Source organism: Octopus bimaculoides, chromosome 7, assembly GCF_046866305.1.
Source record: "Octopus bimaculoides isolate indiv1 chromosome 7, ASM4686630v1, whole genome shotgun sequence".
Lineage (NCBI taxonomy): Eukaryota > Metazoa > Mollusca > Cephalopoda > Octopoda > Octopodidae > Octopus > Octopus bimaculoides.
This window is the reverse complement of record NC_142934.1, coordinates 37,795,817-37,823,035: the sequence shown is the minus strand read 5'-3', so window position 1 is coordinate 37,823,035 and position 27,219 is coordinate 37,795,817. Positions and strand designations below refer to the sequence as shown.

Sequence of the window (27,219 nt, the reverse complement as noted above, 5' to 3'; positions counted from 1 at the left end):
TATTTTGAGCTGCTTCCAAGGAACCAAACAATCAATTCAGATGTTTACTGTCAACAACTAATGAAACTGGAGGAAGCAATCAAAGAAAAATGGCCAGAATTGGCAAATCATAAAGGAATTGTGTCCCACCATGACAACGCTAGACCACACACACATCTTTGCTAACTCGTGTAAAATTATTGGAGCTTAATTGGGAAGTGATGTCACATCCATCATATAGCCCTGACCTTGCACCACCAGATTACCATTTATTTCAAAGTTTGAAAAATTCTTTGAATGATAAAACTTTCAATAATGATGATGATGACCTGAAATTGCACTTGCTTCAGATTTTGGCTGATAAGGACCAGAAGTTCTATGAGCACAGAATCATGAAGTTGCCAGAAAGATGGCAAAAGGCCATTAAACAAAATGGAAAATATATAATTGATTAAAGATCATTGTTTGTATGAAAAAAACGACTTTTGTTACACACTAAAAAACTAAAATTACTTTCTTGCCAACCCAATATATCTGATGAAAGATTTTCCTAAAATAATAATTATTAATTATATTTAAAAAAATTTTTAAGAACAGAATATAACCACTGTGGGATGATATTTACATATTGAGTGCAAGTGCTTTTACTGTTAAATTTTTCAAACACACATGTTATGGAGTAATCCATATACAGAGGAACAGGCATGTTGCCATGAGTGGGGCTATGACATGCTTAGCCCCACTGGTTAGAATTTCAGCCCCTCCAGTTTGAAAATTTATCTTATTCACTCTTGGAAGAATGCAGTATATACAAAATGCCTCAGCTTGTAGTGCTTGTAGACAGCTGAAAACAATACTTTTAACAAAAAAAAAAAAACTTCTTCACATCCCTTTTTTGGACAATTTTATCAAATTTTAGACACTTTGGGGACAACAGGTTGCTTTTATCATCTTCACAAGATCTGAGGTCGCTAAAGAGGCAATAGATTATTTCCTTTGATTTAGTGCTATGTGAAAACGTGCATAATTACAAATGCGTGTGCATGTGTGTGTGTGTGCATGCTTGTATTATAGAACTGGTCAGTCCTGAAAGCAATGCCATCTTAATTTCCTATGGAGAAATAAACTGGAGACAGATTTATGCATGCAGCTGTGTCTAAAAACATTGACTGCTTCATCTCTGGCAACAAAAATCTGCTAGGTACACATTTGTGTGTGTGCGTATATACACATACATATATATATATAGAGAGAGAGAGAGGGAGAGAGATTTATGGTACTGGTAATGCATACATACACACACAATGTATATATATATATATATATATATATATATGATCAGAGATGAAAATTAACAAGTCATTTTATTCCCACCAGTCAGGAATCATTATTGAGTTTGCGAATTCAGGATAAAGGTACGAAAAAATTTTCATCATTGGTATTTTGAGCTTAGAATTAGAATTTTTCTTAAATATACATTTAGAAAGGCTGTTTCAGTTGAGAAGATTCATGGAATGATTTTTGAGCATATTTTCCAAAAGTTTATACTGAAATCTTTTTGCATTTAATTAAAATGGTGTAACTTTGAAAAAATTTGCTTGAACTGAAATCTCTTCAAGTTCAATTCAAAAATACATAAATTTTAAGAAATTGTTATGCTTACTATGATACTCTGACTTAGAATTATTGTGAATTTCAGTGCCCACACATATTGTTTTGAAGCCACCCTAAGCATCAAAGTCTGGCAATGGACCTGAATATAGAACCAGAGTATTAACCCTAAAATTTTTTAACTTATTAAACTTGGTTTCTTAAGTCACAAACGACTTGCCCTGTCATTACATATGTATAAATCAGTATAAAGTGTTGGTTAAATCCTTTTTATTCAACCGTCATTAGCGTAAGATCACTCAACAACGTATACCTTTAGGTCAGTGTACTACGGAGTGTTCGTACAATAATGAATCGCTGCAGAAAAAGAGAACTGAAGCAATCATTGCTGAATTTCCTATCTAATTCATTTAATGTTAAACAGAAGAGAATTTCAAATGAAGAAGTTTCACAGCTCAAGGAAGGTAGTATTAGTTTTTCAGAGTCTTTGACACCTTCATTGTATGATCTAGGACAGGTCGACTGCCAACCAGTGCAGCCAGTTCTAGCAAAGTTTAATCCAAGGATTAATGGAAATCAAAAACGTGACTTCTCATCAAGCTGGTATACCGGCTGTCCATGGTTAGAGTATTCTCTTTCAAAGAAAGCCTTGTTTTGTTTTCCTTTTTGGCACATTAACACTTTTGCTCAAGTGAATACTTGCTTTATTAAAGATGAATATTCTAACTGGCATCATGCCAAAGAAAAAATCAAAGGTTTAAATAAACATGCAAACTCTGCAGCCCATATCCAAGCTATGGTAACATGGAGGGAATGCCAACAGCATATATCCACAATATCTGCGTCTTCAATTTTGCAAAATGATCAATTGAGCAAAAACCATTACTATATAAATTCAATTGTTGATATTGGGCATTTTCTTTGCGCAAGTGGATTGCCTTTTTGAGGAAACAAAAATGAAACTTTTGAGGATCTTTATTCAGAAGATGAGATGCAGCCTTGGGGTCTTTTTATACAATTAGGTAGGCCCAGGAAGACCTGGGCTGAGGTGGTGAGGCAAGACCTTCGTACATTGGGCCTCACCGAGGCGATGACTACTGACTGAGACCTTTGGAAATGTGCTGTGCGTGAGAAGACCCGGCAAGCCAAGTAAGATCGTTGCCAGTGCCCCTGGTCTGGCTCTTGTGCGGGTGGCACATAAGATGCACCATTTTGAGCGTGGCCGTTGCCAGTACCGCCTGACTGGCTCCCGTAGGATTTTCGAGCGAGATTGTTGTCAGTGCCCCTGGACTGGCTTGTGCGGGTGGCACATAAAAGACACCATTTCGAGCGTGGCCGTTGCCAGTATCGCCTGACTGGCCTTCGTGCAGGTGACACGTAAAAGCACCTACTACACTCTCTGAGTGGTTGGCGTTAGGAAGGGCATCCAGCTGTAGAAACTCTGCCAAATTTAGATTGGAGCCTGGTGTTGCCATCCGGTTTCACCAGTCCTCAGTCAAATCGTCCAACCCATGCTAGCATGGAAAGCGGACGTTAAACAATGATGATGATGATGATGATGATTCCAATACACATTAGAGAAAGACTCAAAGCTAATGGAATGTTACAGCATGATTCTCCAAAATGCGAACTATACCTCAGTAGCAATGCAAAACCAAAACCATCAGCCTTGGTGTCGATGAAATAAAATGCTTCAATATTTCTTACTTTATGCTAAAATGTGACAGAATGTGTGATTTGAGTAATACTGAAAATATTGCAATTGTTATTTGGTACTTGAAAATGGCAGGGTTCTAGAAAACATAACTGCAATGCCAACAACTAAACGTTAAGATGCTGAAACATTGGCCAACTTGTTAATTAGAAAATTAACCATCCTTGGCATTGACCCAAAGTGTATGTTGTCACAATGCTATAATGGTGCTCCTGTGATGTCTGGCAAAATAGGTGGCATTCAAAGAAAGATTCAGAATCAACTTGAAAAATATACCCTATGTTCATTGTCTTAATCATCAGTTGCATCTTGTGGTTAACACAATAAAGTGGATTCTGGAATTAGCTACATTCTTCGACACCATTAATATTCTTCATTATTTTATTGAACAGCCAAGGGTAGTTAGTCTCTACAAAGGACTGAAATTGCCATGTCTTATGGAGTACAAATAGTCTGGTTATTTCAGTGTAATAGGAAATTACTCCAAGATTGTTGGTCTGCTAACCAAGTGCACAGATTCATCAGGTTCAAAAACATGTATCGAGGCAACTTGAATTTTACATCAAGTTCATTCCAAAAGGTTTATTTTTCTAGCCCTTGTTCTTAGTAAAGTTTTGCATGTAATTAGGCCAGTCAACAAACAGCTTCAGAGTTACAATTGTAATATACATCATGGCTTCTTGAGATTGCCAAGAGTGAAATAACTAAACTAAGAGACTCTTTGATATTTGATGAGATTCTGAAACAAACGAGTCAATTTAATGTTATTGAGGAATGCATGCATCGAAAAGCTTGCAGGTGCCAATCGAAAAGCTTTCAGATTATGTTGTTGAAGCCCTGGTACCATCACAAGATGACTGGATAATCTTTCACAGCAAAATTTATTTCACCATCATCGATGAAAGTTTGGGAGAGCTAGATAATAGATCTTCAGAGCAAAATGACAGCATATATTTTCCTTAGCAAGTCTACTACTAATCTCTGAAACATTTTTGGGTGTTGATACTTTAAATCCTTTGAGCAATTTAGTTAATTGCAATAATTCAACCTAGTTGTCTGAACTTACTGTAGCTAAAGTATACATTTCCAAACAAAATATGACACTGCTAGATATTTTTGGATCTTTACATATTGTACAGGATGCCTTTCCAAATGTTTATATATTGTATGGTGCAGCATTATCATTTGGGTCCAGCACAGTCACATGCAAGTCATCGTTTTTGATGCTAACTCAAATTATGACTCCCTTTCAACAAAATATGAACCACCCACAAAAATCAAACCTTGTGATACTTGCTTCTCTTAGTAAATACAAATCAATTATAGACAAGGACGATTTTGTTAAATTTTTTGCATTGCATTGCTGTAAATTGCATTTGTCTTAAATAAATGTAACCTGATTTTATTTTGCATTATGAATTTTCTTGAAAAACGTAATCAAATTTTATAAACAGTATGGTTTTTAGAGTTCAGTTCAGATTTAGAATTCTAGTAAAGTATTCCTGTTTTGCCTTCAGTAGCTGAGTATTTTCTTCCTTTATTTTGAAAAATGGAAATATTTTGAATTTTCCATTTGCACAAATGCCTACATTTTTCGCTACATGGAACAGAATCTTAAATTTGCTGCTTATGTATTCGCATATTCTGTATTAATTTTGATTCTGTTTGGCTGATATAATTCTCATTGAACTGAGCATTTGTGATGCAGTAAATAAGACTTTTAGCATTGCAATTCATATTTGCACTAACCCTCAATTCTTTCTTATTCTTGAATTTTTTGGTTGTTTCCTGTTTAATTATTTCACATCACACAATAAAAATCTCTGCCAACAACAAAGGTCTCTGCAGTTTGTTACCAGCATTATTCCGTATTCTAATAAGAGTCTTCTGAGATTTGGTGGCTATCTTCAGCTGCTGGTAATTTGTAATTCTTTATGTTTTTGAGATTTGATGACTCATATAGAACTGCATGGTATCATTTGGCTGAATGTAAGATGTTGTGGTTTCTAGGATTACGGGTGACTGCAAATGGAATATTTATATGTGTTTTTGTATTTACTCTCACTGTGAGGGCATCCAGCCTTAGAAACCATGTCAAGGCAGAAAATGGAGCAGGATGCAGTTGAGCCCATTAGATCCTGTCAAACCTTCCAGCCCATGTCAACAGGCAATGTGGAGGTTAAATGATCACACATGCACGCACACACACACACAAACACACACACACACACACACACATGAACATACACATATGCACACATATGAAAGATAAATCTATACGAAAGATAAATCCACAAAAGATAAATCCATGAAAGATAAATCTATTGATTAGCAAATTTTTATACATATTACTACTAAGAGACATGCAAATGTCAAGGATTCTTTGTGATGATAAAACTGGCTGCCAGCTATTAATTAGTCTCTCTCAAGGACTTTTCCTATTTGTTCTATTGTTTATAGCTTCTTATAAAATGAACTTAATCCTCTAATGAGCTGAGTTGTGTTGTCAGTGTTTCAATTGATTTTTATTCTAAACCTCATAGCAGTCAAGTCAATCTCAAAGAGATGTCTGCAATGACCTTCTTTGCTGGATGCGTGGAAGTACATATTTGTGCATATATGTACATGTGTGTCTGTGTGTATGTATATGTATGTATGTATATATATATATATATATATATATATATATATATATATATATACAAACATACATACACACACACACACACACACACACGCACGTGCGCACATACACATACATTCCTGAGCAGGATGTAATGAGACAGAAACAATGCTGTTAAGTATTTTATTTGATGCACTAGCAATTCTATATTTATACATATACATATATAGAAATATAGGCGCAGGAGTGGGTGTGTGGTAAGTAGCTTGCTTACCAACCACATGGTTCCAGGTTCAGTCCCACTGCGTGGCATCTTGGGCAAGTGTCTTTTACTATAGCCTCGGGCCGACCAAAGCCTTGTGAGTGGATTTGGTAGACAGAAACTGAAAGAAGCCCGTTGTATATATGTATATAAAAAATGTGCACGCCCTAATTGTGGCACCTGCCCCTACCTACTTGAAGGCTCTGAATTTACCTTCAAACGAGGAACAAAGTTTAAAATTAAAACCAATTTCTCTTGTTCCTCGAGTAACCTCATTTATGTCCTTACTTGCGCAGGTTGCCAAAACTTCTATATCGGACAGATGAGCCTGCCATTACGTAGAAGAGTAGCTGTCCATAAGGAACAAATAAATCTCCCTCAATACCGCCAAATTCCACTCAGTGGCCACATAGACTCTTGCGCCAGAAACAAAAACCCTAAATTCATTATATTCCCTTTCTATCAATGTAAAGACAGAATCTCCACACAAGAAAGAATCAACAAGGAGAATCTTTTCATAGAGAAATTCCAACCATTTCTTAACACACACACCCCTCAGTGACCTTATTTCTCTATGAACAGACACAAACTTCCTGTTTGGAAAAAAAGAGTTCATAACTCTAACTAAAAACACTTGTCTCCCCTTACGCACACTTCCTGTTTTGACACCACATTTCCTGCTTAACACAAACTTTTAACCCTTTTTTTAAACCTTACAAAACTCTCAACTCTCATGCATCCTTATTTTTCCTACCAATTTATACATGAACTACTATTGAACTACAAAAGCTCAAAGACAATATAATGTATGGGTATATTTAATTTTTTTTATATATTATTGTTTTATATATTATTTTCTTCATTTTGTACTTTTTTGTAAAAAAACATTTTCATTCTCCTTCTTGATAATTTGCTTCATCGCAATGAAAACCGGTTAGAAAAAAATCTTTATTAAATTATGCTCCCAGTTCAGCATTCTGGCTTTCTTTCATTTTCCTATATATATATATATATATATATATATATATATATATGTGTGTGTGTGTGTGTGTGTGTGTGTGTGTGTGTGTGTGTGTGTGTGTGTGTGTTTGTCCCCCCAACATCGATTGACAACCGATGCTGGTGTGTTTACGTCCCCGTAATTTAGCGGCTTGGCAAAAGAGGCTGATAGAATAAGTACTAGGCTTACAAAAAATAAGTCTCGGGGTCGATTTGCTCGACTAAAGGCGGTGCTCCAGCATGGTCGCAGTCAAATGACTGAAACAAGTAAAAGAGAGTAAAAAAAAAAGAGAATATGTGTGTGTGTAAATATACACCCATATATACATGTATAAATATATATATGTGTGTGTGTGTGTGTATATATATATACATACATACATACATAAATATATATAGACATACATACATACACACACACATATATTCTTGCATGCAGCAAGAATAAGGCCCCTGCATGCAATTGTAACCAAATGACAAATGAAACAACCTTGCCCGCACTTGTGCTTCAGAGAATAACTTTCTCGGTGCAATTCCATGGTCATACATGACTGAAGGGGGTCTTTACCCTTTTTAATGCACACACACGCACATGCACACACACACACATGCACACACACACACACACACATATATATATATACATATATAAACTGCTACTAAAAACTATAAAGTCACATCTTTTTAAAGTTATTTAAAAATTTAGCTCTGTATTTACGCGAACTAAGGGGCACAATCTATAGTTTATGTGTTTTTTGTGAATACTTTGAAATGTAAATTTTGTACCTTTATTATCACATTACAACACCTGATTTTTCTATTTTCCGTAGCATATCAACACTTCAAAACTGTGAAGCCAATAATACATTTCCATTTCTTTCCAGATTGCACATCTGATAACTCACAGATGGCGATTCAATGATTTCCCACAGCTGCACGCAAATCTGTGATGTTTTTCTCAGTTCTGCTGGTTCCGAGTCTCCCAGTACATTCGTCAATATTGACATTTTTTCAGTCATCTTGTAAATGTCTGAACCACTCATACACTTGTGTGTACCTCATACACTCCTCTCCATACACTTTCTGCAAATTTGTGTAGGCCCCTGAGCAGGTATCACCATGACAACTTTCTCTGTCATGATCAAGTAGTGCTGTAAACAGAGGAAGTGAGTTAGAACATTAAAACTTAGTGCACATGCACAGCAGAGGTCAATGTCAATCTGTGCCAAGTGGCTTTACTCTGCATGCTTTAGCTTCATTACTAGAGCAACAGTCCGGATACTTTGATCAGACCTTGTATATACATATGTATACATATATCATCATCATCATCATCGTTTAATGTCCACTTTCCATGCTAGCGTGGGTTGGACGATTTGGCTGAGGACTGGTGGACCAGGTGGCTACACCAGGCTCCAATCTGATTTGGCAGAGTTTCTACAGCTGGATGCCCTTCCTAACGCCAACCACTCCAAGAGTGTAGTGGGTGCTTTTACATGTCACCGGCATGAAAGCCAGTCAGGAGGTACTGGCAACGGCCACGCTCAAAATGGTGTATTTTACGTGCCACGTGCACAGGAGCCAGTCCAGCGGTACTAGCAACAAACTCACTCGAATGTCTTTTCACGTGCCACTGGTACAAGTGCCAGGAGGCGACGTTGGTAATGATCACGCTCAAATGGTGTTATTTACGTGCCCCAGCATGGAAGCCAGACAGCTAGTGCTCTGGCAGTGATCACGCTTGGACAGTGCTCTTAGTGATCTACTGGTACAGGTGCCATCACAATTTCACTTTCACTTGCCCCAACAGGTCTTCGCAAGCCGAGTTTAGTGTTGAATGAAGTGACGTTGGCATGGGTGTCAGTCTACAAATTTAGTTCGATTTCGATTTCAATTTCACTTGCCTCAACAGGTCTTCGCAAGTGGAGTTTAGTGTCCAAAGAAGGAATGTTCCGCGTAAGTGGGCTGGCTACATCCCAGGCAGAGGCCTTGGATTTTGGTCTCACTTGGCTTGAGGGTCTTCTCATGCACAGCATATTTCCAAAGGTCTCGGTCAGAAGTCATTGTCTCGGTGAGGCCTAATGTTCGGTGGTCGTGCTTCACTACCTCATCCCAGGTCTTCCTGGGCCTGCCTCTTCCACAGGTTCCCTAAACTTTGCTAGGGTGTGGCACTTTTTCACACAGCTATCCTCATCCATTCTCGCCACATGTGCATACCAGAGCAATCGTCTCTCTTGCACACCACAACTGATGCTTCTTAGGTTCAACTTTTCTTTCAAGATACTTACACTCTGTCAGGTATGCACACTGACATTACTCATCCATCGGAGCATACTGGCTTCATTCCTTGCGGGCTTACACATGTCCTCAACAGTCACAACCCATGTTTCACTGCCATGTAGCATGGCTGTTCGTACACATGCATCATACAGTCTGCCTTTTACTCTGAGTGAGAGGCCCTTTGTCGCCAGCAGAGGTAAGAGCTCTCTGAACTTTGCTCAGGCTATTCTTATTCTAGCATCTACATTTTCAGCGCACCCTCCCCCACTACTAACTTGGTCACCCAGATATCAGAAGCTATCAACTATGTCTAGTTTTTCTCCCTGGAATGTGACAGAAGTTGTTTTCTGCACATTTTCAGAGTTTATTGCACCTGAACATCTACCACATACAAAAACTAACTTCCTAGTTAACCTGCCTTTGATATTGTTGCACCTCTTATGCATCCATAGCTTGCACTGGGTACATCTTATAGAGTTTCTACTTACACCTTTTCTACAGATCGAGCACGGCCATCTACCTGAAGGGGATTGTGTTTTGTCTACCTTCCTACTTATTAGGACTTTGGTTTTAGCTAGGTTGACTCTAAGGCCTTTGAATTCTAGTCCCTGCTTCCACACCTGAAACTTCTCTTCTAGTTCTGATAGTGACTCAGCAATTAGTGCAAGGTCATCAGCATAGAGGAACTCCCAGGGGCATCCTGTCTTGAATTTCTCCGTTATCGCCTGGAGGACTATGATAAATAGGAGGGAGCTGAGGACAGAACCTTGGTGGACCCCTACCTCCACCCGGAATTCTTTACTGTACTCATTGCCAACCCTCACCTTACTGACAATGTCTCTGTACATGGCTCGCACAGCTCTCACTAAACATTCTTCTATCCCTAGTTTCCTCATTGACCACCAGATAAGGGATCGGGGGATCCTGTCAAAGGCTTTCTCCATGTCAACGAAAGCCAGGTACAGAGGTTTATCCTTGGTTAGGTATTTCTCCTGCAGCTGTCTTACCAGAAACATAGCATCAGTGGTGCTTTTCCCTGACACAAACCCAAACTGCATCTCATCTAAACTGACTCGCTCCCTAATTAGTTGGGCTATGACCCTCTCCGTGACTTTCATTACCTGATCTAACAACTTGATACCTCTGTAATTATTTGTATCTAAAGTGTCCCCTTTATCTTTGTAACACTTGACTATGGTGCTGCTACACCAGTCATTGGGTAGGACTCCTTCGTGTATCACCTGGTTAACAATACGGGTGACTAGGCTATAGCCAACACTACCAGATATTTTGAGCATCTCTGCAGTGATTCCGATTCCTGATGGGCCAGGGGCTTTCCCTGTCTTCATACACTCTCTCTCTCTCTCTTTCTATATATATATATATATATATATATATATATATATATATATATATTCTGCTATGAGTTTTTTATAACTGAATGTTTCTTTATCTGTCTGTCTGCTGCCATGTGTGCTTTCTCTCATGAATCTTCAATTCTGCTAAGATAATTTGCATACTTTTTTCTGTTTTGCTTTTTAAATCATTGCAGCTTTCTGATCATGAATTTACCTAAAGACGACTTGATCTAACTGAATTTAACTGAACCCTCCCAGTTTCCTGGACATAGTGAACCACAACAAATATCACTGAGAGGAACATTCTTCCACTGTCTAACCCATATCTCTCTGATGATGGAATACTGAACTTACAGAGTCTTTATTTGATACGATGCCCCAATAGTTAAGATAACCCAATAGTTAAGATACCCCAATAGTTGAGATGCCCCAATAGTTGAGACACCCAGACACAGCCGTCAAAGACTATTATTTACTATTTTTACCATTTGTTATGTAGCTGAATTTAGATTGAATTCAATGAAATTAAAGTTCCTTATCATGCCTTGCCTAACTATTTGCCTTTCTTCACTACTTTAACCTATACCTACAGACTCAAAGGGAAGCCACCTTTAGCTGTTTTGAACAAGACAATCACATAACCACAACTTCAACTGCTGTTCAAACTGGAATTTTAGTTGCATACCTATTTTAGCACTAAGAACACATACCTATTAGTTTGAGTCATCCTGATGAAAACTCCTTATATATATATATATATATATATATATATATATATATATATATACATACATACATACACATATTTATAAATGTATATATATATATATATGTTGGTGTGTTTATGTCCCTATAACTTGGCAGTTTGGCAAAAGAGATCGATAGAATAGGTACTAGGCTTACAAAGAATAAGGCCTGGAGTCGATTTCTTCGACTAATGGCAGTGCTCCAGCATAGCTGCAGTCAAATGACTGAATAAAACAATATTTATAAGAGTTCAATATTCAAGTGAATAGGTACCTAAACAGTAAAGCACCAAGTTTGGGTCAAAGAAATAGCAATCATGTACCAAACAAAATTAGAGAAACATATACGTACATACAGAAGTACAGATGGCTTAATATTCCAATAACATATACAATCACAAGTGTCTGACAGAATATACCACATGTCTCAAGGCTGTACCAAGGAATTTTCACTGCACCAATTGTACTGTGCATAACAGACTCAACAGGTCTCTCAGCAGTTATAATGGAAGGAGATTATTCGTCTCCTTCTCAAAGGAAGTATCCCAGACATGGGTGAAAACACTTTGATGATGGACCTGATTCTGAGAAATTCAGGTAACTTTTCATTGGCGGTTAAAGTTATGATACCAATGAAGAAAGTTTGAAGAAATACCTCTCAAAATGGGGTGATATCGTTGAGTATGTAGCGATGAGAAACCCCAGTACTAAATGGTTTAGAGGGTTTGGCTTCATTATTTACAAAAATATGAGTGAAGTTGATGAAGCTCAGAAGGAAAGACCACATTCTTTGGACAACCATTAAGTTGAGACCAAGTATGCTATACCAAAAGATGACGCTGAATCTCAAGCAACTGTCAAGAAAATATTTGTTGGTGGTCTTAAAGAAGACATAACAGATGATCAGTTATGGGAGTTTTTTGACCCCCATGGCAAAATAACAAACATTGACTTGATTATTGCTAAAACCACTAGTAAGAAGAAAGGATTTGGTTTCATTTTCTTTGAAGACTATGATACTGTGGACAAACTTGCCTTGAAAAAATACTTGACTTTAAACGGAAAGCAAATTGAAGTAAAGAAGGCTCTGTCTCAATCTGAAATAAACAATAGTAGAATGGGTGGTGGACCTAGCTATCATGGCTCTGATGGTGACTGGTTTCCTGGATTTAGTAGAGGCTTTGGAAGAGACAACTTTGGTGCTGGAGGTGGTTACGGAAATTTCAGAGGTGGCGGTTATGGTGGTGGAAGACCTGTGATTGAAGTGGTTCTAGAACAGGAGCTTATCTATTTTATTCGACATTTAATGTAAACCTTTCAAACTTTTAATGGGTCTTGGGGTTATCACCCCAAGTTTCATTTTTATGCACTGTAGCAAGGGAGTCTTTCTGGCAGAGGTAATCTCTCCTCAAGTTCAGTGAAGTAAAACATCTAAACTAGGAAATGAACTTCCATTACAGATCTATCACTTTATAGTATGCATACTGAAAAGTTTCTGTAAGAGAATATTTTATTAATCCTGAAACAATAAATGGAATAAAATTATTAAGTGTCATTCAGCCAACCAACTTTGTGAAATACTACACTTTCTTAAAGTTATGTAGCTACCACTAAGTAAACAACTAAGATTTCACATCTAAGTATTCAATGCACAGGTAATGAAAAAACGGAAATTAAATAAAAATATGCTACACGTCATTTGATTCTAAACTAGAAAGAAGCTTTTAATTCATTGCCATTTCTATGTTGGATATCAAATAGATGAAGTTAATAGAGGAAATGAAGCTGCAAAATTTACCATTTATTAGAATATTAGATACATATTTTATTGGCTTGTATCATTCAAGATTCTATACACAACTGAATTTTTTTTGTCTACCTCAAGGCAAATGTTATAGAGTAAGAGATATACTCTAGGTAAACCAGATTTGTGGTGCCAGTTCAATTCCAGATTGAAGGTACATTGCAACCTACATTGTTTCACTTTCAATTAATACATATGCTCTGTAGTATGTCATTTCAGGATTCTTGAATAGTTAGAAAACAAATTTATTTTTAATTTACAAATTCAGAGGCAGTAATCTATTTTTTCAAAGATACTAGAAGCATATTGCCAGAGTTCAAGAAAATCTGTGGCAAGTGAGTTGTGTGATAAGAATTTCAAAATCAAGCATCCATTGCATTTTGAAGCGCTATCCATGTTCTCAGTAAACATGATCAGGATCAAAGAGTGAATTTTTGTGAGTAGTACTTGTGTAAAAGAAGAACACTTTCCAGCATAGATTGTTTGGCAGTTACATTTAAATCAAATGGCTCAGTTAACTTCCGCAATTGCACCTACTAGGAACATGAGAATCAACATATTACAGAGGAGCATCATATTAATTTACCAGAAGTTACAGTATGGTGTGGTTAGCAAGAGGAGGTGGTGGTGGTGGTGGTGTTCATGGTGATGATGATGAACTGAATGATGGCAATAAGAGTTAAAGTTAATATCCAACAATAGTGATAACAATGATAATGAAGACTATGATGACAAACTTTCAGTGGAAAAGGCGTTTATGGTTTATCTTTTTCATTGAGATCAAGGCCAGTTTAAGAGAAAAACTCTCTCTCTCTCTCTCACACACACACACACACACACACGCACACGCACACGCACACGCACACGCACACAATCAGAATTGTTGTTTCAGAGATAAATTTAATAATATCACACAAACCTTCAGGCTTTGAAATATCAGAATAAAAATATATCAAAATGCTGTTATTCTTATATGATACCCTGTATTTATTTATTTATATGCCTTGACGTGTTACTTTAAAAATATTTTAAATTAAAACTGACATTTGATTAGTCATGGTACAAAGTTTGGTTTTATATATTACAAAGAAGCTCTAGAAAGAATTTAGAATACCTTGAAATATTAAAGAATGTCAAACAATTGAAAGATGATGTAATTGGAAGATGACATGTAGAAACAGTTTTAAAAACTCTCCATCATGGAAAAACAGAAGTGTAAAAGTGATTTAATAAAAAAGTATAAGAAGTTGTTTAATACAGTTTGTGGCTTTACCTTGAGCTTTTTGTTTAGTTTACAGCAGTACCGGTAGAGCATTCCAAGGTTTAAAGGACCAAAATCCATATAAAAACTGTAGAAAAACAAAGAAAGAAAATGAAAATGAAAGCATAAAGTAACACAACTCACAAATCAGCAGACAAGTAATAAGTTATTAAACAAAGTAGTTTGCTGTAACAAAACTTAACATGTGTGTGCATGTGCACTCAGTATATATATATATATATATATATATATCATCATCATCATCATCATCGTCGTTTAACGTCCGCTTTCCATGCTAGCTTGGGTTGGACGATTTGACTGAGGACTGGTGAAACCGGATGGCAACACCAGGCTCCAATCTAATTTGGCAGAGTTTCTACAGCTGGATGCCCTTCCTAAGGCCAACCACTCAGAGAGTGTAGTGGGTGCTTTTACGTGTCACCCGCACGAAAACGGCCACGCTTGAAATGGTGTCTTTTATGTGCCACCCGCACAAGCCAGTCCAGGGGCACTGGCAACGATCTCACTCGAAAATCCTACGGGGGCCAGTCAGGCGGTACTGGCAACGGCCACGCTCAAAATGGTGCATCTCATGTGCCACCCGCACAAGAGCCATATATATATATATATATATATATATATATATATATATATATATATATATATATATATATATATATATATATATATATGTATATATATGTATATTCAGACATTCCAGTAGAAACCCCCCTCTATCTAGACATAGCTACATATAACAACAGGGATGAGGTTATTTCCTACAAGGCACAAACCTAGATCTTTTTTTGTCTAAAGATAAATTTCAGTGGGGATGCTTGTATCTTAACTCTTAAAGGAATCATTTTGACTAAGAGCGAAAATAAATTCTATAGCATGTTCAACACCAACAAAGACTAAAAAGGAACCTGTATGTCAATCATAGGCAACCCATGGCCTGCAGGACTTTCTGAATGGCATGCCTAACCAAAAATTGCCTCAAATTTTTTTTAGTGGTGCAGCCTGCTTAATGATGATCCATGTCTCATGCAGTCCACTTCTCAAAAGAGATTGTTCGTGCCTACTCTTTGTGACTGCTTCACCTGCTAGAAATAGTCGCCAATTTTCTTTTAAATTATTCTCTACCAAACTTTAAACAAGAAAAGAACACATATAGTCCTAATTACCCACAAAATGACGAGATGGTCATGGCTAGAATGCTTTTCATTATAATTCTGCTTAATCTGGACTGAAGCTAAACACCATGATCACTAACACACACACCAAAATATGTATCAATGCACATTCATCATCTTATCTTTCACATCTTCTTTCATTGCCATAAAGGATAGACCATGAGCTGAAAGATGTTGACCATTTCCATTGATTTCTATTCATGACAAAGTGGTCAGCATCACTAAATCTACTATTGCATCTACTATTGATCAACATCAACTTATGAAATATATGTTGTTTCCAATGCTCATTCAAAACAACAAGACATTGTAGAGTGATTTTTGACATTCAAATTCACTGTTAATGCCTGTTAATGTCCAGGCCTCACTGCTGTACCACAGAACTATTTCAACTCAAGTTTTGGAAAGTAATCTCTTATTCCTATCATTGACTGAACAATTCCAAAGTAAAGTTCAGACATACACCCCACCATAGATACATATGGATTCTGCTGACAGTCCTGCAAGTTCTTACAAAACAGCCTGCACAAGTGATTTATTTATTGCAAACAAATGTTTGTTGTACATTAGCTCACTCCCTCCATCAAATTAACATTGCCTGTACAGGTGCAAAGTGTGTCACACATCAGATGTTTTAAGTGATGAAAGAACATAATGCACTGTCCAGTCCATTAATTGAAACCAGTCTTGTAATTGCAAATGCAATATCCTAACAACACACACACACACACACACACACACATAAATATACTCATGTCTTGGTTAACTAGTTTATCTCTAATAGTAAGCTAACAAACATGCTGTAGAGTAATTCAGACTTTCTAAACAGCCATATAAATTTGACATTGAAGGATTCATGCATTTGTATTAATAACACCATGTTATGTTTAATGTGAGTATAAAATTTTTGCTCCTGAACCACTGTCTAGGCTTTTGGCTTTTGATAATGAACATTAGCTCTGCAGGTGATTTGCCTGAACTGGTATTCAGATTGGGTACTATTCTGTACACCTTTAAGAATTTAGTTAGTGCTTCATTATTTCCTAACTTGTTCCTTACTTTTCTTAACATTCATTTGAAAGTATTTATGAATCATTCTGCTTTCCCATTTGACCTCAGGTGGTAGGGCATGCTTGATTGCATGCATTTTGCAGAATTTCTTGAACTCGTATCCTGTAAATTGTGTTCCATTGTCCAATACCATGGTGTCCAGAACACTGTATCGAGCAAAACGTTTGTGCAGGAACATGGACTATCTGTCTCAGGCCATGATTGGTATTTCACCAGTGATGCCTTGGCTACTAGTCCACAACCTCTACATGATTTTACCAAATTTTCAATGTCTGGTGCATTATCGGCCAAAACTCTTCATCAAAGCTTTAATTCTTGACATCCCTGGGTATCCACTATGAAATTCATGTAATATCCATTTCTGTAGTGCAGTTGGTACTACCACTCTTTGTACAAACATAAATACATCATCACAGAGTGAAAAATAATTCACATTTATGTTTCTCTTTTGTTTATTTTTCAAGGTTTCCTTCATGCATTTGTCCTCTGCTGATTTATTTTTATATCTTGTACAGTCACTGGCAACTCCTGAATGGCATTACACATAATGTTTTTAAGTCCCTTTTCTCATTGTAATGCAGCTATCCAGTGGTTCCACATTCTTCAGAATTAACCTAGAAAAACAATCCGCATGGCCAATTTTCTTAGAAGGAATGTATTCCATCTTAAAGTTGTAATTTAACAACATTGAACCCCAACATTGTAATCTGTTAGCTGAATGGATAGGAATTCCTTTCTTCGATCCCAAAATTGACAGTAACGGTCAGTGGTCCATCTGAAACTGAAAACTGCTGCCATGGAGAATTCTTCTTTCTCTATCGAACTATAGTTTTTTTCTGCTGTAATCAGAGCACATGAGGCATGAACCACTGTCTTCCTATTACAATCTTTTTATTTGTGTAGCACAACTGGTCCTACACCATATTCAGAAGCATCAGAAGCTACAACAATCTCTGCTTCAGGATCGAAATGAGCCAGTGACAAATCTGAAATTAATACTTTTTTTCGTGCCTTCGGAAAGAAACAGGGCGGACGCACTGACCAGGGTGAAAAGGGCATGGCTGGAGGAACCGGAGGAAGCAAGGAAAGGGATAGCGGCAGCGTGTCAGCTGGGTGACTCCAAACTGAAGGAGCTACATGCTATGCACCACTTGGGGGTGGATAGGACCCTGTATCTAGCGAAAATGATTGATGCTGACGTCACTAGGAGAAACGTCAAAAAAGTGGTCGCGAAATGTGACAGATGCCAGTCCATTGACCCCGCCCCGGGTGGGCATGAGCAAGAGAACCTCTCAGTAGAGCGCAACTGGAGGAGACTAGCTGTGGATGTGACGCACTACCGTCAGGGAATGTATCTCAGCATGGTCGACTGTGGGCCGAGCTGGCTGGCCATTTGGAGGGAGATGAGATTGCCCGCATTTTGAACGGGATATTCTTGGAGAGGGGTCCCGTGGAAGAACTGCTAATGGACAACGTGGCGGCGTTTCGTTCAGAAGCGTTGGGGGAGATGTTTGACCGGTGGAAGGTGCGACGATTATTTAGAGCGGTGTATAGGCCGAGTAGCAACGGAATCGTTCAGAGGCACCATCGGACGATCAAGGCCATGGCTGAAAGGGGGCACATTTCGCCCCTGGAAGCGGTCCACTGGTATAACATGTCTCCTCGATCCGGACAAGCGGAAAAGTCTGTGCCGCACAGAGCAGTGTTCAAGTATGAATGGAGGCATCCCAGTAAGACGCCGGAGTTCTGCGAGGAAGAGAAGGGACCCGCAAGCATGAAAGTAGGGGAGGAAGTTTGGGTCAAGCTGCCGAAGGCACGCTGCACATCACAATGGGGCAGGGGAACAGTGACAGCGGTCAATTCCAGAAACAATGTATCTGTGGATGGAATGCCGCGTCACGTGCTGGACCTGTGCAGGATAGCCACTTCGTCGGATGAAGAGTGCAATGAAAACGAGGCACCTGGCTTGAGATGATCTCGACGTGTAAGGCGCCCGCACGGTTGGATGGCAGACTTCGAATTGGAGTAGGGGTGAACGTGATCTTTAAGATCAGGGTGGCGTGTGGTATGACATCGGTGACTGGGGAGCTGACCGGAAGGGCGAGTTGACCGGAAGGGTGAGTTGACCGGAAGGGCGAGTTGACCGGAAGGGTGAGTTGACCGGAAGGGCGAGTTGACCGGAAGGGCGAGTTGACCGGAAGAGGAAGAAGGACAGGGGGAGCCTCGATCGGGATTTCGTGCCTTTTTCAAACAGGGTCGTGGTCAGGATAGGACGTGCTAAGCGACGGTCTAGGTTTGGGAGAAGCAGCTGCTATTCCTAGTGTTCTTCGGGTCGGGGCAAGCTTCGAGGATCGGATACCGCAAAACAGACTCGCAGTCAACGAAAGGAAAACCGAGGTAAGGTGATTACATCTACTCACACACATACACCACACTGTATTACATAAATATTTTTTCAGCAGTATATACACATACTAGATCATCCATAATATACATATATATATATATACACTAAAATATACAGATGCATATACATAGTGTTATACATATTTAGATATATGTAAGACATATACATATATATATATATATATATATATATATATATATATATATATACTCATTTACTCTTTTACTTGTTTCAGTCTTTTGATTGTGGCCATGCTGGAGCACCGCCTTTAGTCGAGCAAATCGACCCCAGGACTTATTCTTTGGAAGCCTAGTACTTATTCTATCGGTCTATTTTGCCGAACCGCTAAGTTACGGGGACATAAACACACCAGCATCGGTTGTCAAGACATACAAACACATACACACAAACACATACACACATACATATATATATACATATATACGACAGGCTTCTTTCAGTTTCTGTCTACCAAATCCACTCACAAGGCTTTGGTCGGCCCGAGGCTATAGTAGAAGACACTTGCCCAAGATGCCACGCAGTGGGACTGAACCCGGGACTATGTGGTTGGTAAGCAAGCTACTTACCACACAGCCACATATACATATATGTACACATACATGCACGCACACAAAATCTCTAAGTGTATACATATAGAGGACAGTTATTACAGACAAGAGAAGTAGGAAGTATACCTTAAGCGTATGGAGGAGGGAGAGAAAAAGAAACAGACGTAAAAACTATCGAATGAAAGAGAAAATAGAAAAGAAGAAAGAATTAAAGGAGAAAAAAAGAAAAGAAGTTTGTTAAGGCAACAGCAATGTATCCAGTAGGAAGAGGAAAGATACTTTGAGTAAGAAAAGAAAAGAAAGAAATAGATCACGAAATATCTGTAACGAACGTACACATAAAATAAAATTACATATATATATATATATATATATATATATATATATATATATATATATATATATATATATATATATATATATATATATATATATATACAGCATACAAATACACATATATATGATTACGTATATAAATATACAGAAATATTCACACAAATATAAGTTAGGCACAGGAATGGCTGTGTGGTAAGTAGCTCGCTCACCAACAACATGCGTGGCACCTTGGGCAAGTGTCTTCTACTGTACCCTCGGGCCGACCAAAGCCATGTGAGTGGATTTGGTAGACGGAAACTGAAAGAAGCCCGTCATATATATATATATGTGTGTGTGTGTGTGTGTGTTTGTCCCTCCACCATCGCTTGACAACCAATGCTGGTGTGTTTACGTCCCCGTAACCTAGCGGTTCGGCAAAAGAGACCGATAGAATAAGTACTAGGCTTCCAAAGAATAAGTCCTGGGGTTGATTTGCTCGACTAAAAGGTGGTGCTCCAGCATGGCCGCAGTCAAATGACTGAAACAAGTAAAAGAGTAAAAGAGAGTATATTCATATACATATTCACACAAATATAAGTGTATACATGTATACATAAACGTCCATGTACTATGCATGTAAACATAAACATACACATACACAGACACACAGATACAAATACATATGCATGCCTACAATTCACATATCCATATAAAACACATCTAGATCCCAACGTATATATACAAACAACGCTTTAAAAATTTGCTCAGTGTATATCATATTAAAATCGGCATAGAATTATATATAAACTAGCAGTATAACCCGACGTTGTCCTGGTGTGACTTATTACGCTATCTACGATAAGTCTAGCTAGGTGAAAATCAACTCAAAAAGAAAAAACCCTTATGATGTAAATATGTTCATAATTCAAAGACGATGAAATTAATAGGGAAAGTCTGAAGGCTGTTTTGCATAACATTATTAAGCGTACGTAAATTTCATTCGTCTAATTGGCTATAGAAATGCTTGTGCAAAACAACTTTTTATGCTGCCCTGATTATACATAACAGTGTAGTCCCTTTTAGCAGGAGCTGGGACGGCAATTTGTGATGCAGCAATTGTGGCGATCTGTTGCTACACAGTTTTGCCAGAATTCTATCAGATTGAGCAGATGTTGATAAACCATTTTGCATTATGTTCAAAGTATCTTCTGGAATGTGGTGAATTGCTGCAGTCTGTTGCTGTCTTTTTAAACCGGTTGCTTTCTTTCCCCAGCAAACTCTCTTCTTTGGAGGCATAATCTATGTATATATTAAACAGAACAACAAAAGTTATAATACATGGCAGGGTCGGTAGTTTTCACATTTCTGTAATTTTTCAGATTAACACCCACACGATTACCCAACCCTAACCCTAAAACCCTAAACCTAACACTAACCCTAAAACCATAATACTAACCCTAACCGTAACCCTAAAACCCTAACCCTGACCTTAAAACACTAACCCTAATACCCTAGTGAAAATCGTGGTATATTTACCGAACATTGACGAACAGGAGTTATATTGTAGTCAATGATTGTGTGTACAGGTAGGAGGGAAGAAATATAAAAGCTGCTAGAAACAACAGCCAAATCTCCCTTAAATCACACAAAGTAAACGGAATTTTAAAAATCTAATTTCTGCACTGGAAAGTTCACATCGAAAAAATTCCATTGATGTAAAAAATTTTTTAATTCCGTTTACTTTGTGTGATTTAAGGGAGATTTGGCTGTTGTTTCTAGCAACTTTTATATTTCTTCCCTGCTACCTGTACCGGCGTTCTTACACATCCATCACGCGCCCAACATATAATATAGAGAGTAAGAGTAAAAGATGGAGGGAGAGAGAGAGAGAGAGAGAAAGTGATACATAAACCCTAACACCCTAGTGAAAATCGTGGTATATTTACCAAACATTGACGAATATGAGTGATATTGTAGTGAATGTTTTGTGAGAGAGAAGAGGGAGAGAGAAAGAGGGAGAGAGAGGGGGAGAAAGGAATAGGGAACGGGAGCAATGAAGAGAGAGAAAGAGAGGAAGGGAGAACGGAAGACAGTTATAAAATAGCAATGCGTGTGTGTGTTTATATAAGAAACACAGAAACTAAATCTTATATCTATAATGTTGATGTGTGTTTATGTTTATGTTGTTGTCACAGATCATGTATGTGGTTGTGTGTGTTTTTACGTATCTATGTTAAGAAAAATAGGTAAAAAATACTCAGAGGAAAGTTTAATCTATGATAAATTCAAATTACGACAAACGTAAATAAACAAACGAAGTTTGCTTTTAGAAGCGTTGAGATGTCTTTTAGAAAGTTAAAGAAGTGATTTTAAATTCTCAATCGCAGAATAATACTAATAATATAGCCTGAACAGGATAAACTACCCCTATTTTGCAGAGAAAAGTGTAGGTGCAAAATAAGGGTAGTTTATCCTGTTCAGGCTATATTATTAGCATTATTCTGCGATTGAGAATTTAAAATCACTTCTTTAATCTATGACTTTGTATGTATCACTTTCACTCTCTCTCCCTCTTTTACTCTTCCTCTCTATATTATATGTTGAGCACGTGATGGATGTGTAAGAACGCCGGTACAGGTAGAAGGGAAGAAATATAAAAGTTGCTAGAAACAACAGCTAAATCTCCCTTAAATCACACAAAGTAAACGGAATTTAAAAAATCTAATTACTGCACTGGAAAGTTCACTTCGAGAAAATTCCATTGATGTAAAAACTTTTACGAAAAAGTAGAAAGATTTCTATAAACTTTTAAAAAGGCTTCACACACATACACAACTTCAGCTTTATTATATATAAGATAAGATATAACAATTAAATAGGTTCATAAAATAAAATAAAATAAAATAATAAATGCTTAAACTTGAAAATAATATATATAACAGTCGGAGGCTTTCTTAAAGAATACGTTGAAATACATACAATATCATTGTGATGCGAAACAACCAAATACTACAAAACACGAATTCATCAGTGGTATTGGAAAGCAGTTCAAGATTTAAAAAATATTTACTATCCATACGGTATTTTGTCGGCTGACATTTTAAATTTTCTTGTGTGCCTGCAGGAATTCAAGAGTTCACGCCTTTGATTCAAAGCACTATTGTCCTGGAATAAAATAAAGAATTTTTTCCAAAAGTCATAAATCATATTTTATGGGTCTTTTATGAGCATCATGTCTGTAAGCTGATGCTTTATCTAAAATTTTCCATGTGACGCTGAAAGGTGGGTTTCATTTTCTTTCAATTCCCAGACATGTTTTGCCAGACTGGTCTTTGTCCTATTTTCGGGGGTACCAGAAGGAATTTCTATGGGAATAAAATCTGGTCCTGAAAGAATTTTCTGAAGTCCCTGTATATGTTTTATATTCATGTGAGCCTTCTATTTATACTTTGGCCCTATACACAATCCCTTTCTCCAGACATTTTCCTTCCAACGGACAGGCAATCTCATCTTTGAAATTGCAATTCTTCGGATCAGAATCAGCACTGTGGTTATTTCTAATTATTTTCGTGTTGTGTTGGCTAATGAAAGAGGTGACATTTTTACAAGAATAGCTAATCTTCAGCGTACTTCAAATAATTTATGAAAATAAATCGGTTATTTCCCTCGGCCACATATAAGGATCCCTTTATTGAATAGATAACTATAATCGAATTTTTCAACAATCTCAGTATACCATGAGGTTTCCAGACATGAGTTCTACTCACACGTTACGTTTCATCAAAATCGATAAAACAATGTAGGAGTTAGCTAACGACTCTACAAACGCCACCCAGGCAGAATTTTATATATATATATATATATATATATATATATATATATAAGTAAATAAATAGAGTTAAATACAGATGTTATTCAAATTCTTTTACTTTCGACATGTTTCGAAGCCAACATTGGTTTTATTCCAAAGGAATAAACAGTGTAAAATAATGTAATCTTCTTGTTCATCATTTATGGAGTCATCAAAATTGTTATTATGTCTTGTTGTTGAGATTGGTTCTCTTTCTTTCCTGATGAGAATTACTATACAACTTACTGCACATTAACCTAGAGTTTCTACCTTTGAATAGGTCGCTACATCCGTGTTACCTGTGTGAATTTTGCTACCCTGGTAACTGTTAATTGAATTTTCCGTGTTACCTGTAAACAAAGGATAATTTATTCATCCATTTATATATGTATATATTCATATCTATCTATCTGTATACACACACACACACACACACATATATATCATATTAGGGAATAAAGTCCAAAACTTACAGGGAAAAATTCAATTTAGCGATACTAAATCAAATTTGCCAACATATACATACATACATATATATGTATACGTACATAAATATAAATACATATGTATACGTACATATATATATGTCTATATATATATATATATATGTATATACATATATACATATACATATATACATATATATCCTAGCTGACATACTCAGTAATTCCCAGGAAAGCACGGCTTGGTTCCCTTCTCATAATTGATTCGCTACTCTAATAACAACAATGCAAAGTATGTAGCCCTTAAAATGGTTTTTGCGCAGTTACAGAGAATACCGAACTGTCTTACGCAGAATCTTGTTTTTAGGAATTCGCAATAAGTTATGAGTGCCCAAGTTGTGAAGTCAGTTATGTAATAACATGAAATTAGTTACCCAATAGTAAGAATTGAAATAAAGTAGCCCTGAAAAGGGCTTTAATGCATTCCCAGAGTATATTGAACAGAGGAGGAAATACTAATAAGTTATGTATACTAAAATCATGAAGCACGTTATGTAATAACAAGCTAATCAGATATGAGATAATAACAATTCAAAGTAAATAACTCTGAAAAGGGCTTTTGTACGTTACCCGAGAATATAACCTTTAGGGGCGCTAGTGCTTGTATGTTCATGAATAAATCACTAACCGAAAGTGGATCTATTGTTTAGGAAAATACTACTTACTTGTTTAAGGGTTGTACTTGATAAATTACGAAAATAACTCTAACAGTTCAAATACTAAGACATAGGCATAAACAATTTCATTTTTACCAAATAATTTATTAAAATGAATCGGTTATTTCCCTCGGCCACATATAAGGGTCTCTTTATTGAATAGATCCCTATTATCGAATCTTTCAACAATCACAGTGTGTCATGAGGTTTCCAGACATGAGTTCTACTCACATGTCAAGTTTCATCAAAATCGATAAAACAATGTAGGAGGAGTTAGTTAACAACACTACAAACACGCAGAATCATATATATATATATATATATGTTGTTGTACTTGGGGATGGTCATATTGCCAGTTTAGCCAATAAAAACACACGCACTGTATATTTGGTGTTAATTTGCTTCAGCTTTATATTACATTAATCTTAATCTTATTTCGGCCAGAGTTCTTTCGTCACACTTCTGTGACCTCATCAGTGGTCCTTTGTTTCCTTCCTTCTTATGTGTGTCTCACCTTGCTAACTATCAGCCATTTTGTATTTTGTATTCCTATTGTATGTGTCTACGCATGCGTGTCCTTCAATGTGTCTGTGTCTTTTGTAAGTGCATGTGTGTATGGGGAGTGTCTGATATATATATATATATATATATATATATATATATATATATCATCATCATCGTTTAACATCCGCTTTCCATGCTAGCATGGGTTGGACGATTTGACTGAGGACTGGTGAACCAGATGGCTACACCAGGCTCCAATCTGATTTGGCAGAATTTCTACAGCTGGATGCGCTTCTTAACGCCAACCAGTCTGGGAGTGTAGTGGGTGCTTTTACGTGCCACCGGCACGAAGGCCAGTTAGGCGGTACTGGCAACATACACACACACACACATATATATATATATATATATATATATATATATATATATATATATATATATATATATATATATCATCATCACCATCATCACCGATTAACGTCAGTTTTCCATGCTTGCATGGGTTAGACGGTTTGATTGAGGTCTGGCAAGTCACCGGTAGCACCAGGCTCCAATCTGATCTGACAAAGTTTCTATGGGTGGATGCCCTTCCTAACGCCAACCACTCCAAGAGTGCAGTGGGTTCTTTTTACATACCACTGGCACAGGAACCAGCCTGGAGGTACTGGCATTGGCCAAGTTCTGTTAATGCTTTTTACCTGCCACTGGTACGAGATCCAGTCAGGCGGACCTGCCACTGGCACGGGAGAAAGTCAGGGGTCAGCGACCCCAGCTACAATATTGGTTTTACTTAACTCAATAGGTCTTCTCAAGTATATCATATTGCCTGACACATCAGAAGTATTCTTAACAGGGCGGACATGCGTGGCTGCGATCTGACTTTAGTTGCCTGGTCTTCTCAATCACAGTATATCTCCAAAGGTCCCAATCTTCTGTCATTGCTTCTGTGAAGCTCAATGTTTGAAGGTCATGCTTCACCACCTCATCCCATGTCTTCCTGGGTCTACCTCTTCCACAGGTTCCTTCTTCAGTTAGGGAGTAGCATTTCTTCACATAGCGGTCTTCATTCATACGTAACACATAGCAATACCAGCACAGTCACCTCTCTTGCACACCTCATTTGATGCTTCTTATACCCAACTTTTCTCTCAGGGTGCTTAGACTCTGTCGTGTATGCACACTGACATTACACATCCAGCGGATCATACTAGCTTCATTTCTTTCAAGCCTACGCATGTCCTCAGCATTCATGGCGCATATTTCACTGCTGTGTAGCATGGCAATTTGCACACATGCATCATACAGTCTACTTTTTATCCTGAGTGAGAGACCCTTAGTTGCCAGCAGAGGCAGGACCTTCCTGAATTTTGCCCAGGCTATTATTACTCTAGTTGCTATACTCTCAGAGCAACCGCTCCCACTATAGACTTGACTGCCTAGGTATCAGAAGCTATTAACTACTTCTAGTTTCTCCCACTGGCATGTGATGGAATCTGTTTTCTGTACAACTTCAG

General features: G+C 37.5%; 2 protein-coding genes and 1 pseudogene across 4 annotated transcripts in view; 2 read left to right on the top strand and 1 right to left on the bottom strand.

Moving 5' to 3' along the window:
* The window catches only part of LOC106880867 (dual specificity protein phosphatase CDC14A), a 157,097-nt gene extending 133,749 nt beyond the window's left edge, over positions 1 to 23,348 (bottom strand). For 2 of the 3 annotated variants that reach the window (XM_089355213.1, XM_089355215.1), the window contains exons 1-2: positions 23,172 to 23,303; positions 14,650 to 14,725 (exon numbers count right to left, since the gene is read on the bottom strand). In XM_089355213.1, coding sequence (XP_089211339.1) covers positions 14,650 to 14,725; positions 23,172 to 23,269 — 174 coding nt within the window. In that variant the 5' untranslated portion in view covers positions 23,270 to 23,303. Of the gene's footprint in view, positions 1 to 14,649; positions 14,726 to 23,171 lie in introns of all 3 variants that reach the window. The other variant, XM_089355214.1, reaches the window with a different exon arrangement.
* LOC149134673 (heterogeneous nuclear ribonucleoproteins A2/B1-like) lies at positions 12,138 to 14,636 on the top strand (annotated as a pseudogene).
* LOC149134672 (uncharacterized) lies at positions 17,033 to 19,374 on the top strand. The gene is made up of 2 exons (XM_089354566.1): positions 17,033 to 17,229; positions 18,222 to 19,374. The coding sequence occupies exons 1-2, from the start codon at positions 17,033 to 17,035 to the stop codon at positions 18,874 to 18,876; spliced, it is 852 nt and encodes a 283-aa protein (XP_089210692.1). The 3' UTR covers positions 18,877 to 19,374.
* Positions 23,349 to 27,219: the final 3,871 nt, after the last annotated feature.

Coding starts and splice junctions, on each gene's coding strand:
- LOC149134672 (XM_089354566.1), top strand. CDS start 17,033: ATGGTGTCCAGAACACTGTATCGAGCAAAACGTTTGTGCAGGAACATG. Junction 17,230..18,221: donor TTAATTCTTGACATCCCTGG/GTATCCACTATG, acceptor GGAGGAGACTAG/CTGTGGATGTGACGCACTAC.